Raw genomic sequence first — 15,292 nt, forward strand, 5'->3', positions numbered from 1 at the left:
AAGACCAGCCTTGTCTACAAAGCGAGTCCAGTATAGCCAAGGTTACATAGAGAAACCTCGTCCCGGGGGGGAATACTAACTGATGCTCTAAACACTTTAAAACAACTGTAAAGGCTTTTATAATAAATAAAATGTGTTACTTTCTCCGTAAAGGAAAAAGTTGCTAATAATTCTGTATGGTACAGAATCCAAATGCATTAAGTACACATAGAAATTTCCTTTATCTGTTAATGGGAGCATACTAACACTCTACAGCAGTTAATGATAAAACCCAGACACAGGGCCTGGAGAGATGGTGCAGCAATTAAGAGACTGCTCTTCCAGAGGACCTGAGTTCAATTCCCAGCAACCACACAGCAGCTCACAGCTGTCTGTAACTCCAGTTCCAGCAGATCTGACACCTTCATACAGATATATATGCAGACAAAACACCAATACACATAAAATAAAAACATGAGAATAAATCAGTTAAAAACAGAAAACAAAAACTCAGACACAATTACTTTTAAGTTAAAATTGACTACTGGCTTATTTGATATTTTTTAACAGTACGTTCAATAGTTTTCCAGGTCCATAACTTCTGCTATTTCTTCTCCCTGGAAAACTCAGTCTTCAGTGGCAAGGCAATACCTCTATCTCCAATAAAACAATAAAGGGTATGTGTTTTCTCCCAGAAAAAAAAAAAAAGAAAAAAGAGAAGTGTATACATAGACATAAACACAAATTTTTACATAAAATACAGGATTTACACTGCCTTCTATAAAGTTCAGCTTAAACTTCCCATCCTATACATAGCTCAGTATATAAATACTCAGAAACATTGATAAACATATGAATACGCTAAATGCAAAACAGTCCAGAGACTAAGGAAGCATTCACATTTGTCCATGGAAATTTCTCTGAAGAAAGTATGACAGGACACATAAAAGATACTTGTGTTTTAAACTATTTATTTACAAAGTTCTTGCTATTATAACTGCTTTTAAAATATAGCGAAATGAGGCCATTTACTAACCTGTCAAGTGGCACATACATGGTATAGAAAAAAAATCCACAGTCAATTAAACTTTTAAAGTAGATTATTGAAAATTAAGTAACACGGAGACTTGTAATACTCCCCTGAACATGTAGAAAATAAAAATACACTTGGCCATAGGAACCCAATCATTCTGTATTATTGACTATACGAAATAATACAGTAGAAGACAGTGGCAGCTTGCAAAATACTTGACAATAAATTTCAAATCTTCTATTTAATGTTGACTATGATAAAATCTGACCATACACTATACCTACGCATTCACAAATGATTAGCAAAACTGAAGGTAACTTCAGAACAACTGTATAGAGAAGAAAAGCAACTCTTAGCACAGTTTCCCACAGTCTTATCCTTTGAAATGAAATTCAATACAGTAGTCAAAACTAAATCAAGATTTGCTAGTGGCTAGAACCAGAAAACAAAATAAAAATAAAGTCTCTGAAACAATTATAAAGTACATACTAAAATCTCATATTCACAGCATATACAATGTTTTGTAATCTTTCTGTCCTTATCTCAATTTGCAGTACTATTTTCAAATGATCTTAATTATATGGTTAATAATGGTGTATCTTTTAAAATTCATGTGTTAGATCTGTTATTTTAAAAGAAAATAAACTGCAAAAGAACAGTTAAGTACATCAAACAATACAAGTGGATAAGCCCCTGGAATTTAATCAGAAGGCTTTATTCAGTAAGTATTGCATTGCCACTTAGTCTCTGCACAAATTGAGATACACAAATATGTACTTCCAGAAATTCATTCAAGATACTATACAAATACACAATAGTATTTTGCACCCACTAATAAAGTTTACTGTCTCAGGGTTACAAAGCTACTGATTATCATGAATAACTTAAGTTACTGGTCTTTAGATGTGAGATTCAAACAAAGAGATAAATTACATCAAAATCAGTATTTTTTTTTTTACATAGATTATCTTGAAAAATGTTTTTAAGGAAACAAAATGGCATTGGTTAGTGTTACTTATCTTCTTCATAACTTTCACCAAGTGCTAATTAAAAGTACCATTTAAGTCAGCATCTTATTGAAGTGTGAGGTCCCTGGGTTTTAAGTTTCATATCAAGTGAGTTGTGGATCTACTTAATGTATGACTTCTTCGTTCAAAGAAAGAAGGGAGGCTGACAAGGGAGGGCGATGGGATACCCTGTGAAAGACAAGACAAATATACTTTAAATTTTCTTCTCAAAACGTGTAGCAGAGTTCAGTGTCGTGCCTACCATTCTCGCCCTCAACTAATTAACATGACCATCAAGACGCTAAGTTTCAAACTCTTTCAATATAAAATGTAAGATCAGAGGACTGGAGTAGGAATGAAACAAAACTAGTTGAGCATTCCAAAACAAAAGCTAGATGACTGACTGATCTAACCTGGTGTCTCTCCTCTATGAGGCTCAGCGTTACAGGTTATAAATAAAGCTTTGAGACTTGGTAGGATTTTCAGTTAAAAGACAAACACCTGAGGCACGTGTTCGTTGGACAGAGGACGTGTGTGTACGCGCGCGCATGCGTGTTGTGAGCTACCAGAAACATGGGTCCTGAGAACCAAACTTGGATACTTTGAAAGAGCAGGACATGTTCTTAACTACTGAACCCCCTTCTCCAGGCCCCTTTTCTTAATTCCTAAAGCGAAATTAGAAGGATAAAAAATAACATCATGATAGTAATCTAAAATTAAGTCATGTATTCCCAATGACTACTGTATTATATTGACAACTCCTGTATGTATGTATGTATGTATGTATGTATATGTATTTTCATGTGTATATTTCACTCCACATGAAACTGAACAGAACTGCAGCACTTCTGAGTAACAGTAATTATTCAATTGCTAAGCAATCTAAACTTTTTCTTTTAAAGGTCAAAGTTAATCATACTAGAATCTTAAACTATACCCAAAAATATACAGAAGAGTATAAAACCCAAAAGCAGGCATAATCAAAATAAACTAAAAGTCTACTTTTTAAAAACTACATATTAATGGCTAACTATATCTAAACTCAGGGCCTATAAGTTAACCGGCTCTTAGTTCTCATCCAAAAGGGAGTAAAATAAATAAAATACTACTGCACAAGTGATAAAATATAATGACTTCAACAACAAAAGGCTGTGTCACCCTCACGTAGAGCTTTCATGATTTACTAAATAATAGTCATAAACTTAAGAATCTGCACACCATAGCACTACTTTCCTATAGATCATTTACCTAAAAAAGAAAAAACTCAATGGAACCTGCTCCTTGTGAACTTAATAAATTCTTTTGTAAAACATCTTTATTTGGCAAATGCCAAAACTATTTAATCTAATTTACTATAAATTCAAAGCAAAAATAAAGTTGTGAATTCAAAAGACCTAACCCACATAAAGTGAGCTCAATAGAGAAAGAATGTTTTTTTCCACAAATATAAATTTCAAATAGCCAATAACCTCACATTAAATTTATAAGACTTATTTCCATTACTGCTTGCATAGCACCTAATCCTTCACAAATGTCAAAGGTGACTTGGGTAGAATATTTTTTGAAATTTGAAAAGGAAAGAACCTAGCTCAGGAGGTAGAATGGTGCACAGGTGGAACCCAGAACATTGACTGTGTGCAGCAGTGCAGTCTGAGGGCTGAGCAAGGACACGCTCCCTCAGAGACAAGTAACTGAGGAGAGGCCGTGACGCCTAAGGACATGCTTCATCAGAGACAAGCAACTGAGAGGCTGTGACACCTAAGGAGATTCTAGATACTTATGCATATTGTCTACATAAAAGTATTAGTACAAATAATATAATTTTTCTACAATTCTTATGAAAACCACGTACCATCATTTAAAGACAATCATATTTACATTTGTTACAATAAAAATCACATGATATAAAACTTTGGCCTTGAAAAAATTTATAATCTAAGAAACAAATGCTTTACAATTTTGTACATATTTTTTCAATTCTTTTGTTTCTCCTTCTTTAAAACTCTTTATATGTATATATATTAAAGACAGAGTCTCATGTAAGTCAAGCAGGCTTCAAAGTTGTTACATAGCTATATAGCCAAGGTTGACCTTGAACTCCTTCCTGGTCCTTCTACCTCCACTCCACTGCACGCTGGGATTACAGACTGGTTAATGTGGTGCCGGGGATTGAACCCATAGCCTTGTGCATGTGGGACTCTACCAAATGAGCTACATCACCAGCCCTGCTTTGCATGTACTTATAAACACACTCTAGCCCGGGTATGGTGGTGCATGCCTTGAATCCTAGCACTCAGGGAGGCAGAGGCAGGCAGATCTCTGTAAATTGAAGACCAGCCTGGTCTAAATTGGGGGCCAGCCTGGTCTAAAAACCAAGTCTAAGAGAGGCAAGGCTACACAGAGAAACCCTGTCTTGAAGAAAAAAACAAAACAAAACCCACTCAATTTTTGGCTATAACTCTTTGAAGTGTAAGAGGTTTTTAACTAGCTTTTAAAAAATTTTTTTGTTCCTTACCTATGTTAGTTTTATAGGACACAAAACTAACCACTCATTAATACTAGGGGACCCAGTGTGCCAGATACTAAGCACTTAACGTGCATTTATTTCACTTTCACCATTGCTTTAGATTTTACAGTTAAAAGTAGAGTAGGGACTGCCTCTGACATGAACTCTGGTACCCCCCAATTTGATCACTTCCCCTTGGCGGGGAGGCCTGGTGGCACACAGAGGAAGGGGAAGCAGGCTACCTGGATGAGACCTGATAGGCTGTGATCATATAGTGGGGGAGGAGGGCCCCTCCTGTCAGAGGTCTAAGGGAGGGGAACAGAGTGAAGGGGGAGAGTGGGGAACAAGAAGACACAAGTGAGGGGATAACAATCAATCAGGATGTAATCTGAATAAATTATAATAAAAAACAAGTTTACAAATTAAAAAAAAAAAAAAGTAAAGCAGATCTTAAATAAAACTTGCCCTAGTAAACGGCAAAACAAGGTTTTGAAAACTTGGGTTTCAGAGTTCATGCTCTTTAACTGTTCCTCAAACTGCCTTCCTGCACATGGAGGATGCATGACGAACATGTATTATTTGATATATAATTTAGTTCTCTGAGGTAAGCGTTATTGACCTCCTGTTCATGAAAACTCAGAAGCTTGCTGAAAGATGTATAGCTAAGAACTGACAGGCACTTGCCTTCCTTAACCTTAGCAGCTTGGGTTAACTATAATTTAGTGAGACTACCCACATACTTTCGTGATGTGACACTTACAAATGTCTTCACCTAACCATTCTAAAACTGTGATTGCAGATCGTTTAAGAACACTTAAATAAGAACTTATATATATAAAAAAAGAACACAAATATTTGCACATGATTTTAGATTCCAAAGAATCTTCTATAGTTTGGTTGCAGAGATTACATGCTACTCAACAAGCCAATCAAAAAGGAATAAACCTTAGTCCAACGTTATTGGAACTCATCAAATAGAAACATAGCATTTATATTAATAAAGTTATAAGCCAGGCCAACACATATTTCTTTCCTTATGGAAATTAGAATGTCTCAGTTCCAGTAAAATTTCACACCCAATAAACTACAAAGTAGATATGCATCTAACTCATTAAAAGCAGGCTCTTTGCCAGGCGTGGGTGCACACGCCTTTACTCTCAGCACTTGGGAGGCAGAGGTAGGCTGCTCTGTGAGTTTGCGGCCAACCAGGTCTACACAGTAGTTCCATGAAAGCCAAGACTATGTAGACGCTGCCCCCACCCCAAAAAAATCTTTTCAGTTGCTTTTGTTAAGTAAAATAAAGGTTAGATGTTTAGGCAATAAAACAAACTCCAATGCTTTATACATTTAATGAATAATGCTCATTTTAATTAAGAAAAAATATTACCAAACCATTTTTAAGAAGAAGATTGCTTTACTTTATTAAAAAGTCCATCAACATCTGAGTAAGTCCTTCAGCACATTAAAGCAATACTCACTGCTAAGGACGATGTGCTGGACAGCCGGCTCATAGCAAGTTTGCCACTGCTGGGAGGACTTTTTCCCTCTGAACTATGGGATGATGAAAGAGCCATCCGCAGCGCTCTCTTGGGAGTTTTGGAAAACGAGAATGCTCTTGTAACCTGAAGTTTAAGAAGAGTTAGTATTAGTTTTAGCTAGACAAACCGAAGACGTCCATAAAAATCTCTCTACATAAAGGAAGCTAAACACGTCATTTTCCACAAATCGGATATGGTAGAATTCTCCCTGGCATAAGCAGTGAGATGAAGTACGTTATAGATGGTTCCCTCTTGCATGGAGGAGCACTGAAGTCCAGCGGAAGAGAGAGACGTGGAAGGAAAGCAGGCAGCCTAAGACACACACAAGAAATGGAGGGGTTTGTTGTGTTGTTGCTTTTATTTCATCTTCTTGTAGTGCTGGGATTGGACCCAGGACTTCCATGTGCTAATAAGCTATGTCCTCAGCTAAAACCCATGGCTTTCTCTTATTCTGACACAGCATAGCTGTGCAATCCAGAACCACTTGAACCCCAACTTCTTACTGAAAGTGAAGGAGTTCCCCTGAATCATAATCTAACTAGTTTATCTACTGTATGTTACAGGTGGTAAGTAAGGGCATATACAAAGGTAGTACAGGGCTTCCTTTTCAAAGGGAAACAAAGCAAAGGTTGTAAATAAAGCAGCAACTCTAAGGCTGCAATGTCCCTTGGCTTTCTGAAACTCTACTTCTATTTTCTTTATTTCTTTCATTCCTTCGTTTTTTATTTATTTATTCACTTTACATCCCGACCATATCCACTTCCCTCTTTTGTTCCCAGTCCCACCCTCCCTCCCTCTTCCCCCTCCCCTACTTCTCAGAAAACTGGACCCCCTATCTTCTATATCAAGTCTCATCAGACTGAGACCCACATTCATTCCCACTGAGGCCAGTCAAGGTAGCCCTGTCAGCAGTGAGATTCAAAAGGTCACGATCAGAAAGCAGGCAACGGAGTCCATGTCAGAGACAGCCCCTGCAACTCTTACTATGGGATACACATGAAGACTGAGCTGTCCATAGGCTACATCTGTGTAGAGGGCCTAGGTCCAGTCCATGCATGGTCCTTGGTGGGTGCTTCAGTCTCCCTCTGCCCCCTGGGCCCTGGTTATTTCACTTTGTTGGTCTTCTTGTGGAACCCCTATCACCTCTGGGTCCTTCGATCCTCCCCACCCTACCCTTTCCACAAGGTTCCCCACACTCCTCCTAATGTTTGGCTGTGAGCCTCAGCATCTGTTTTGATGTCCTGCTGGGTGGAGCTTCTCAAAGAACAGCTATGCTAGGCTTCTGTCTGCAAGCACAGCAGAGTATCATTAATAGTGACAGGGGTTGGCTCTCTCCCACAAGGTGAGCCTCAGGGTAGGCCAGGCATTGGACATTTCTTCAATCTCTGCTCTGTCTTTTATCCCTGCACATTTTGTAGGCAGAGTAAATTTTGGGTCAAAGTTTTTATGGGTGGGTTGGTGTTCCCCTCCCTCCACTAGAAGATCTAAGCTGGCTAGAAGGTGGCCTCTTTAGTCTCCAAAACCCCCATTACTAGGAGTCTTAGCTAAGTCACCCCAATATTCTCCCAGGAGCATACCCGGTTGTAGGTCTCCACCTTGTCTCAGATGCCTTCACCCTTGGTTTTTCTTCTCTCTCCAAGCCCCTGCGGTCCCCCGCCCCCACTCTCCCCACATCTGATCCCCATCTTCATTTCCCTCCCTACTCCCTCACCTACGCTGCTCCCTCTATTCACCCACTTCCGCTGTCTATTCTATTTTCCCTTCTGAGTGAGAATTAAGCATGTCCCCTTGGGCCCTCCTTGTTACTTAGCTGCTTTAGGTCTGTGAGAATAAAAACATGAATAGATCTAGGTTTCCTGACCCAAGTTATATGTTTTGCTGAAAACTGGTTTTGGCGTTATTTAAGATGAATGCAGTATATTTTCTACTCAAGTCTGTTTCATACAATAGTCACTGCAATAAGAATACAACACCATGTTGTTTGTTAAGTGCTGTGGCAAAGAAATCAGGGACTTCATAGACCTTAATCTGTGAGTCATTTCCAAGTACCGTAGATCAGTTTTGCTGAAGACTGTTGAGTGTGTGTGCGTGTGTGTGCACGTTTGTGCACGTGTGTGTGTGTACACACAGGCAGGTCACAGGACCCCCTGATGTGCAATCTGGTACTTTCTGGTTTTTTTTTTAATTTATTTATTCTTGTTACATCTCAATGTTTATCCCATCCCTTGTATCCTCCCATTCCTCCCCCCCCCATTTTCCCATTATTTCCCTACCTATGACTGTTCCTGAGGGGGATTACCTCCCCCTGTACATTCTCATAGGGTATCAAGTCTCTTCTTGGCTACCTGCTGTCCTTCCTCTGAGTGCCACCAGGTCTCCCCCTCCAGGGGACATGGTCAAATGTGAGGCACCAGAGTACATGAGAAAGTCATATCTCACTCTCCACTCAACTGTGGAGAATGTTCTGACCGTTGGCTAGATCTGGGAAGGGGTTTAAAGTTTACCTCCTGTATTGTCCTTGGCTGGTGCCTTAGTTTGAGCGGGACTCCTGGGCCCAAATCTGCCTATCATATTGTTCTACTTGTAGATTTCTAGGACCCTCTGTATCCTAAAAATATGGAACGCTTCACGAATTTGTGTGTCATCCTTGCGCAGGGGCCATGCTAATCTTCTCTGTATCGTTCCAATTTTAGTATATGTGCTGCCAAAGCGAGCACTCTGTTTTTTTTTTTTTTTTTTTTTTTTTTAAGATAAGATCTCTCTATTGGCATGGAACTCACTAAGAAGGCTACACTAGGTGATCATCAAACCCAGGAATCCTCCTGCCTCCCCAGATCTAGAATTATAAATGTCTAAAAGCGCAGCCCTTTTAGATTCTAGACACAGAACTCAGGTCCTCACAACAGCTCTAGACTACTCTTTTATTAGTGTTGAAGATAATATTTTAATTTAATGTGAAAAGTACATTTTAGAGTATGTCCAGAATTTCACTAAAACTCACCTTTTTTGAAGTCTTTTTTATTGCTCTAGATGCTCGACTCAAAGTACTATCCATATCTTTTGTATTCATTTCAAAAGATTCTGGGTCAGCCATGTACATAAGATTCTCCTGTTGAAAAATAATTTATTTTAATGTTCAAAAACAACTATTTCTATAATCAGACCATTAAGCACAGACATACATAAAAAAGATGCTCACAGCTGACTTTCTCTCTCACTGTGCATCTGGAAGAAATCTAAATGAGAGGTTTTGACCTGCCGTCCAGAGTCTACAGAAACAGCAGCTAGAAAGCAGAGCCATGTAACAGCCTGGGAACTGTGAGTATTTTCACTTATAATTGGACACTAGCCCAAAAGGTATGTCCCATGGAAGTCTTCACTTACCAGGAGATTGGGATAGATGTAAGGACATCTTATTGGGACTCTAGGAAGAATGGGGAAATAGAAGGACCCAGAGGGTCCTAGAATCCTACAAGAAGAACATCATGACAGGCGGATCTGGACCCAGACAGGGGGTCTGCTCAAGCTACTGCACCAACCAAGGACAATACATGCAGTAAATATTGAACCCCTACTCAGATCTAGCCAATAGACAGGACATTCTCCGCAGTTGTGTGGAGAGTGGGGACTGACTCTGACATGAACTCTAAGACCCCATATTTGACCACTTCCCCTTGGTGAGGAGACCTGGTGGCACTCAGAAAGGGATAAGCAGGCTACCAAGATGAGACTTGATAGGCTGTGACCATATGGTGGGGGAGGAGGTCCCCTTCTGTCACAGACCTAGGGGAGGGGAATAGGGTGAAGGAGGGAGGGAGGGAGGAACAGGAGGATACAAGTAGGGGATAATAACTGAGTTGTAATCTGAATAAAGTAATTAAATAAAAAAAGAAAGAAAGAAACTGTGAGTATTTTGTATAAATATGAGCAAAGTTGTCTTTCCTAAGAAGGGGGTTCACAGACTATAGAATACATTCCTCAAGGAACAAAAGCCCTCCTAGCGCTAAGCTAAGAACCATGGACCAAAACAAGAAAACCTTGTCAGAATAGGTCCAAGAGTGGAGTCCTGTAAGGAAAATTCTGAGTGCTTGTGAGAAAATTCCAAGAAAACAAGAGTCTTGTGACAGTCAGGATTGTTCTTAGACTGTGTTTTTGTGTCCCGCCCCCCAGGTGTGGTGGGCAGCTTCATTACAGCTGGCTATTTGTTTATGTGCCTTTAGGGAAAAAACACAGTTTGCCACCCACAGCTGGTCCTTGTGATCATACAGTTCCCTCACAGGACTCTTTACCTTACTGATATTCTGAGTAAAGCTAGTTTTATATCTAACACACTGAGAGTGTATTTCTACTCAAGTCAAGTTACTGCATGCGGCTCTAGTCAGCCTCATTCTTCAGCTCCATTTCCCAAGGCCCCATCACCTCTACAGACTACCAGACAGCCCTTCTGCAAGTAATTACAAATATGACTTATCTGTATTATGTTTGGATTTGCAAAGGGAAGTTAAGACATTATTCCTAGGAATGATTTTCACTTTAAATTCATATATCTACACTAAGAAAAGGCAAATGACTTCATTCCTCAAGCACTATGAAGCCACTCATTAGCACTCATTAGTCTGCAGCTACAGAGAATTATATAAACACATATCTATTACACACACACACACACACACACACACACAGTGGAGAAAATATGTGGCATGTCTAGCCCACAGCACTTGTAAGGAGAAAACCTGACAGTGCTCAGAACTGACTGAAATGCCAAGCTACAAACACAAAATATTAAACAACACATCCTACAATAACAAATGGCTATTTAAAACAAAATGCAAACTAAATATAAATGCCTATTTTGCTCTCCACCACTAGCAGCCAAATAGGCTTATTTTCCTAAAACTTTTAGTGTCTTCATTAAGGTCATCACATTTGTTTTGGGCCTAGAGATGTAGCTCAGCAGGTAACTCAGATACTGCTCTAGCAGAAGACTAGAGTGCAGTCCTCAGCAGGATGTCAGGGGGGCTCACATCTGCCTGGAACTCTGCTCCAAGAGATTACTGTCTCTTCTGTCATCCATGGATAGATACCTGCACTCGCACACACATGCATACACATAACTAGAAATAAGATGAATCTTTTAAAAATAAAAAAACAAGAAACCTCCAGACCCAGTTTTTCCATTTGACACATCTGCTAAATGGCAGACTAATCCAATCTCCAATAGATAACAGTACTTGTAGATGTCTATATCCTTAAAAAAGAATGTTCAAGTCAAAAAAAATGACCATTTTTATGTTTATTACTTCTCTTGTTTTTGTAAATTTTTATTTTACATTCTTTATTAACATACAGATACCCCATTTGTTAAACTCTACAACTTCTTTTCCTTATATCCTTCCTGCTTTGAAAGAATACATGCCCTATGTATTTCTTGATTTTTTAAAAATAGGCTCTCATTTTTTCACATTTGTATTTCTAATTTATGTGGAAAGAAACAGGATATACATCTAATTTCTAAATACTTAACTAATTTTTGTAGCACCATGGGTTAACTTAAGAACATGTATTATTGTAAGAGTGCTGATGCCTTCCAGAGAATGGGAGTCCGATTCCGAGCACATCCCTGTTAGCTCACAACCATGTGTAACTATAGACCCTGAGCATTCGATGTGCTCACTGGTCTCCTTGTGCACTAAATGCATGCAGTGCTCAGACAGTCAGTCAGGTAAAACACTCATCCGTGTAAAATATGACTCTTCCTATAGGTTCATATATAAACTTTAAAACAGTGCAAGAGTATTCTGATTACTATAACGTCTTTAAAGTATCATCTTAGGGCCAGAAAGATAATTCAGTGGGTAAACCATTTTTCTACAAGCCTAACGCCTGAATTCCGTCCTCACCACTATGGTGGAAAGAACGGACTCCCACAAGCTATCCTCTGGGCTTCCTTTCCAAGAGCATAGTGGCATATACATCCCACTCACCCAAATAAGAGAATATCATTTGTAAAGCTTAAGTGTAATAATTAGTATCTCAAATGTTAACAGTACTACTAAATTTTCTAGGCATCATTGTTTTTTTCTTTAGAAATTAACTTATGGATCATTGTGTCAAATTCCAAAAGTTCTCCATAAGATTTTAGAGACAGTAGAAAACTGTTAGCTAAAACTGAACCAACACCTGAGTACTATCATTCTCACTAGGGAATATCATAGCAAGGGCTCTCAATATTGTAGGTTTCTGCTTCATAGTTTTTGTGCTGGTTATTGAAAGCAGGTCTTGGGAATACCAAGGTGAATACTCACTCACCCTACCATTGAACTATAATCCAAGCCAAACACAAACTTCTTAAATTGCTTCTTATATTTCTTAAAAGACTAGTCCTATATATTTTATAACAAGTTTTATTGAGAGAGGTCATTTTATATACTTTGTAATTGGTAATTGCCAACATTAACGAAAACTCCTGACACATGTACGTACTTTCACTACTTAGCAGTTCAGAGTCCTAACAGGTCAAAAGTTCCTCACCTCAACAGCCACTTGCAATCTGACTGAACAGCACATACCTTATGCTTACTGTTAGCTTTTCCAATTAACAACATAGGTGCTGTTCCCTGCACTGCTTTACAAGCCACACCATGAATTAAGTGTACATTTTAATGGTCTGCTGCTTCCCAGTGGGAATGTCATTACATAGCTGTGTATACAACACAACATACACCCATGAACACACAGCACACAACACCGCTCTACGATGGATAGACCACTACAGTATGAAGTCTGCTGTTGGCTAAAACAATGCCAGGGATGGCTCCTGCTTTCATCAACAAATACATACTCAAAACTCTTACTCTGTATTGGGACATTCAAACATTTAAATATATTTTCTGTTAAGTATGTTTTACAAGTAATCTGCCAATGTTCATTTGACTTGTTCAACTTGTGGCACTGTTTTAAAAATAGAAAGATGCAAATTGCAACGTTAAGCACTGGAAAATTATTTAAACCAGGACTATGTAGAATGGCTAGCTAAAAACTTAAATATATGTATCAGAGATTCACCTACTAGAAAGAAAGGAAGAGCAAGCGAAAGAGAGAAAGAAAACAGAAAATACTTCGAAGCAAACTAAGTACCAACTTATGATATTACAGAGGAAATTGCCTAGGTGACTCTTATAAATGCACATTTTTAAAGAAAGCTTTACATCTATTCTTCTGTTTCTAGAAAGATAGAGCATAACAAAACCACATCAATGAACAGAAAGACTGATGGGATAGAGGATTGAGACATGTATTACTATAGTATACCTATTTTTTAGTTGATTTGTTTTTACTAGTATGTGCAAATACTATTTTTCAACCTATCAGTAAAAATCACTGCATAAATAAATACATATTGTAACTAAGATTTAGTCCTTGAATTTAAAAAAAAAAGCATCAGTTTAGATACTCAAGCTAGACTCCACCAATGCTCAACTTTTGTAAATGCTCTTTAAAATGAAAGCCTTTAAAAATGTAAGACTCTAGGGTCTGGAGAGATGGCTCAGCAGTAAAGAGCATTTATTGCTCTTGCAGAGGACCCAGCGACGGCTCCCAGCTCCTGCATGGCAACCTACAACCATCTGTTAACTCCACTTCTAGGGGTATGATGCCCTCTTCTGGTCTCCATAGGGACTGCACACATGGTATATATATTTACACACATATTAAAACTTTAGCAATTGATTTAAGGAAAAGGTTATATTATCAACTTCATGCACCTTTTCCTGTTGCTATAACTGTCATTGTGCATATAACTACCTAAGGAGAATGAAGAAGGAGAAAAGTGGTTTCACAGTTATATTCTGAAAGAACAAATAAATCTTTCTGATTTGAGGAAGAGGATAAATGTAAGTTCTTTTGCAACCCTAGACGGCTTTACTTCCAGAATGAGCCAAAGGGGAAAATATACCCAGGTACTCCATTAGAGGGCAGAATAACAACAGAACTGTTTGCTAAAATGCAAGGAAGCACTTCCCACAGTTCTCTAAGCATGACAGAAACAGGGTGAGGAGACTCAAATGTGCCAAGTGAGGGAAATGCATCTACCTAGTCCAGGCTTCTGTTACTTCCCATTAGTAATTACAGCTCTTTCAAAAATATCTTTATTGTAAATCTTTTGAGTTTCTCAAATAAAATGTAAATGAAATCTAAAGCATAGCTCTGAAACCATCTATAGTTTAGTCAAAGTGTACAGAACATAATAAAAGCAGCTACAGGAGTCCAGTTTGCTAATTGCCCCCAAACCCTACAGGAACAAAATGACCACAGAAACAGAAGCACTGAATTTAAGACTGAAAAGCAAACCCTTTCCTACTGAGGTATACAGTGTCAGCTGTCAATGAAAAACAAGCTTCAGTTACAGTTTATAAGTTTACTCATGAATGGTACTGTACACACACACACACACACACACACACACACACACACACACACACACACACACACATACACATTTCTGGTATCTTCAGCCAATAAAAGCATCTCATTGACATGTGAGTCATCAGGCATGCCCTTCTTTTCCTTTCCTTCCTTCAACTCATCTCCCTAGCAAGTTACTCTTCAAGCTCCCACAGCACAAAAAGTTACCTTTAGACCGTGAGAATAAAAAACAAATGAACTGCAGTTTTAAACTCGAGTTAATAGACAATTTACCACACTATGCATATGTAAATATTTCAAAATGTAGAAAAAGTCTCAAATCTGGAATACATGGGATCCTAACATTTAGGACCCAAGAATTTTGAATATTAAGGGATATTAATCCCAATACCTTGCAGAATAGTTATGAATACAAATCATAAATAACTTCATTATAAACAACACTGGCTCACAAGCACGAGTCTTCCTACATGTCCTATGTCCATTCCCCAGTAGTTACTAACTTAGCTTACAAGTTTAGAAATGCCAAAATACTGCTATTTCTAAGCAATCAGTGGCAGTAGTTAAAATCAAGATATAAAACATTTTATTTATGTGTATGGGTATTTTGCCTGTGTGTGTGTGTACATGCATGCATGCCTAGTGGCAGAGAGGCCAAGCATGGGCATCAGATCCCCTGGAATTGGAGATAAGGAATGTTTCAAGCCACCATATAGGTATTGGGAACAGATCTTGAGTTCTATTCAAGACGTGCTCTTAACCACTGAGCCATCTCTCTAGTTCCAAGATATAGAATAATTATTTT

General features: G+C 38.4%; 1 protein-coding gene and 1 non-coding gene across 3 annotated transcripts in view; both read right to left on the reverse strand.

The window, feature by feature from the left end:
- Positions 1-1,810: 1,810 nt before the first annotated feature.
- Ect2 (epithelial cell transforming 2) overlaps positions 1,811-15,292 on the reverse strand; it is a 58,048-nt gene continuing 44,566 nt past the window's right edge. For both annotated transcript variants that reach the window (XM_051156991.1, XM_051156990.1), the window contains 3 exons: positions 9,065-9,172; positions 6,004-6,147; positions 1,811-2,208 (listed from right to left, as the gene is read on the reverse strand). In XM_051156991.1, coding sequence (XP_051012948.1) covers positions 2,119-2,208; positions 6,004-6,147; positions 9,065-9,172 — 342 coding nt within the window. In that variant the 3' untranslated portion in view covers positions 1,811-2,118. The remainder of the gene's footprint in view (positions 2,209-6,003; positions 6,148-9,064; positions 9,173-15,292) is intronic.
- On the reverse strand, positions 8,674-8,780 carry LOC127199715 (U6 spliceosomal RNA). The gene has a single exon (XR_007831980.1). It is a non-coding gene; the product is annotated as a U6 spliceosomal RNA (small nuclear RNA).

The sequence above is a fragment of the Acomys russatus genome, chromosome 15, assembly GCF_903995435.1.
Source record: "Acomys russatus chromosome 15, mAcoRus1.1, whole genome shotgun sequence".
NCBI lineage: Eukaryota > Metazoa > Chordata > Mammalia > Rodentia > Muridae > Acomys > Acomys russatus.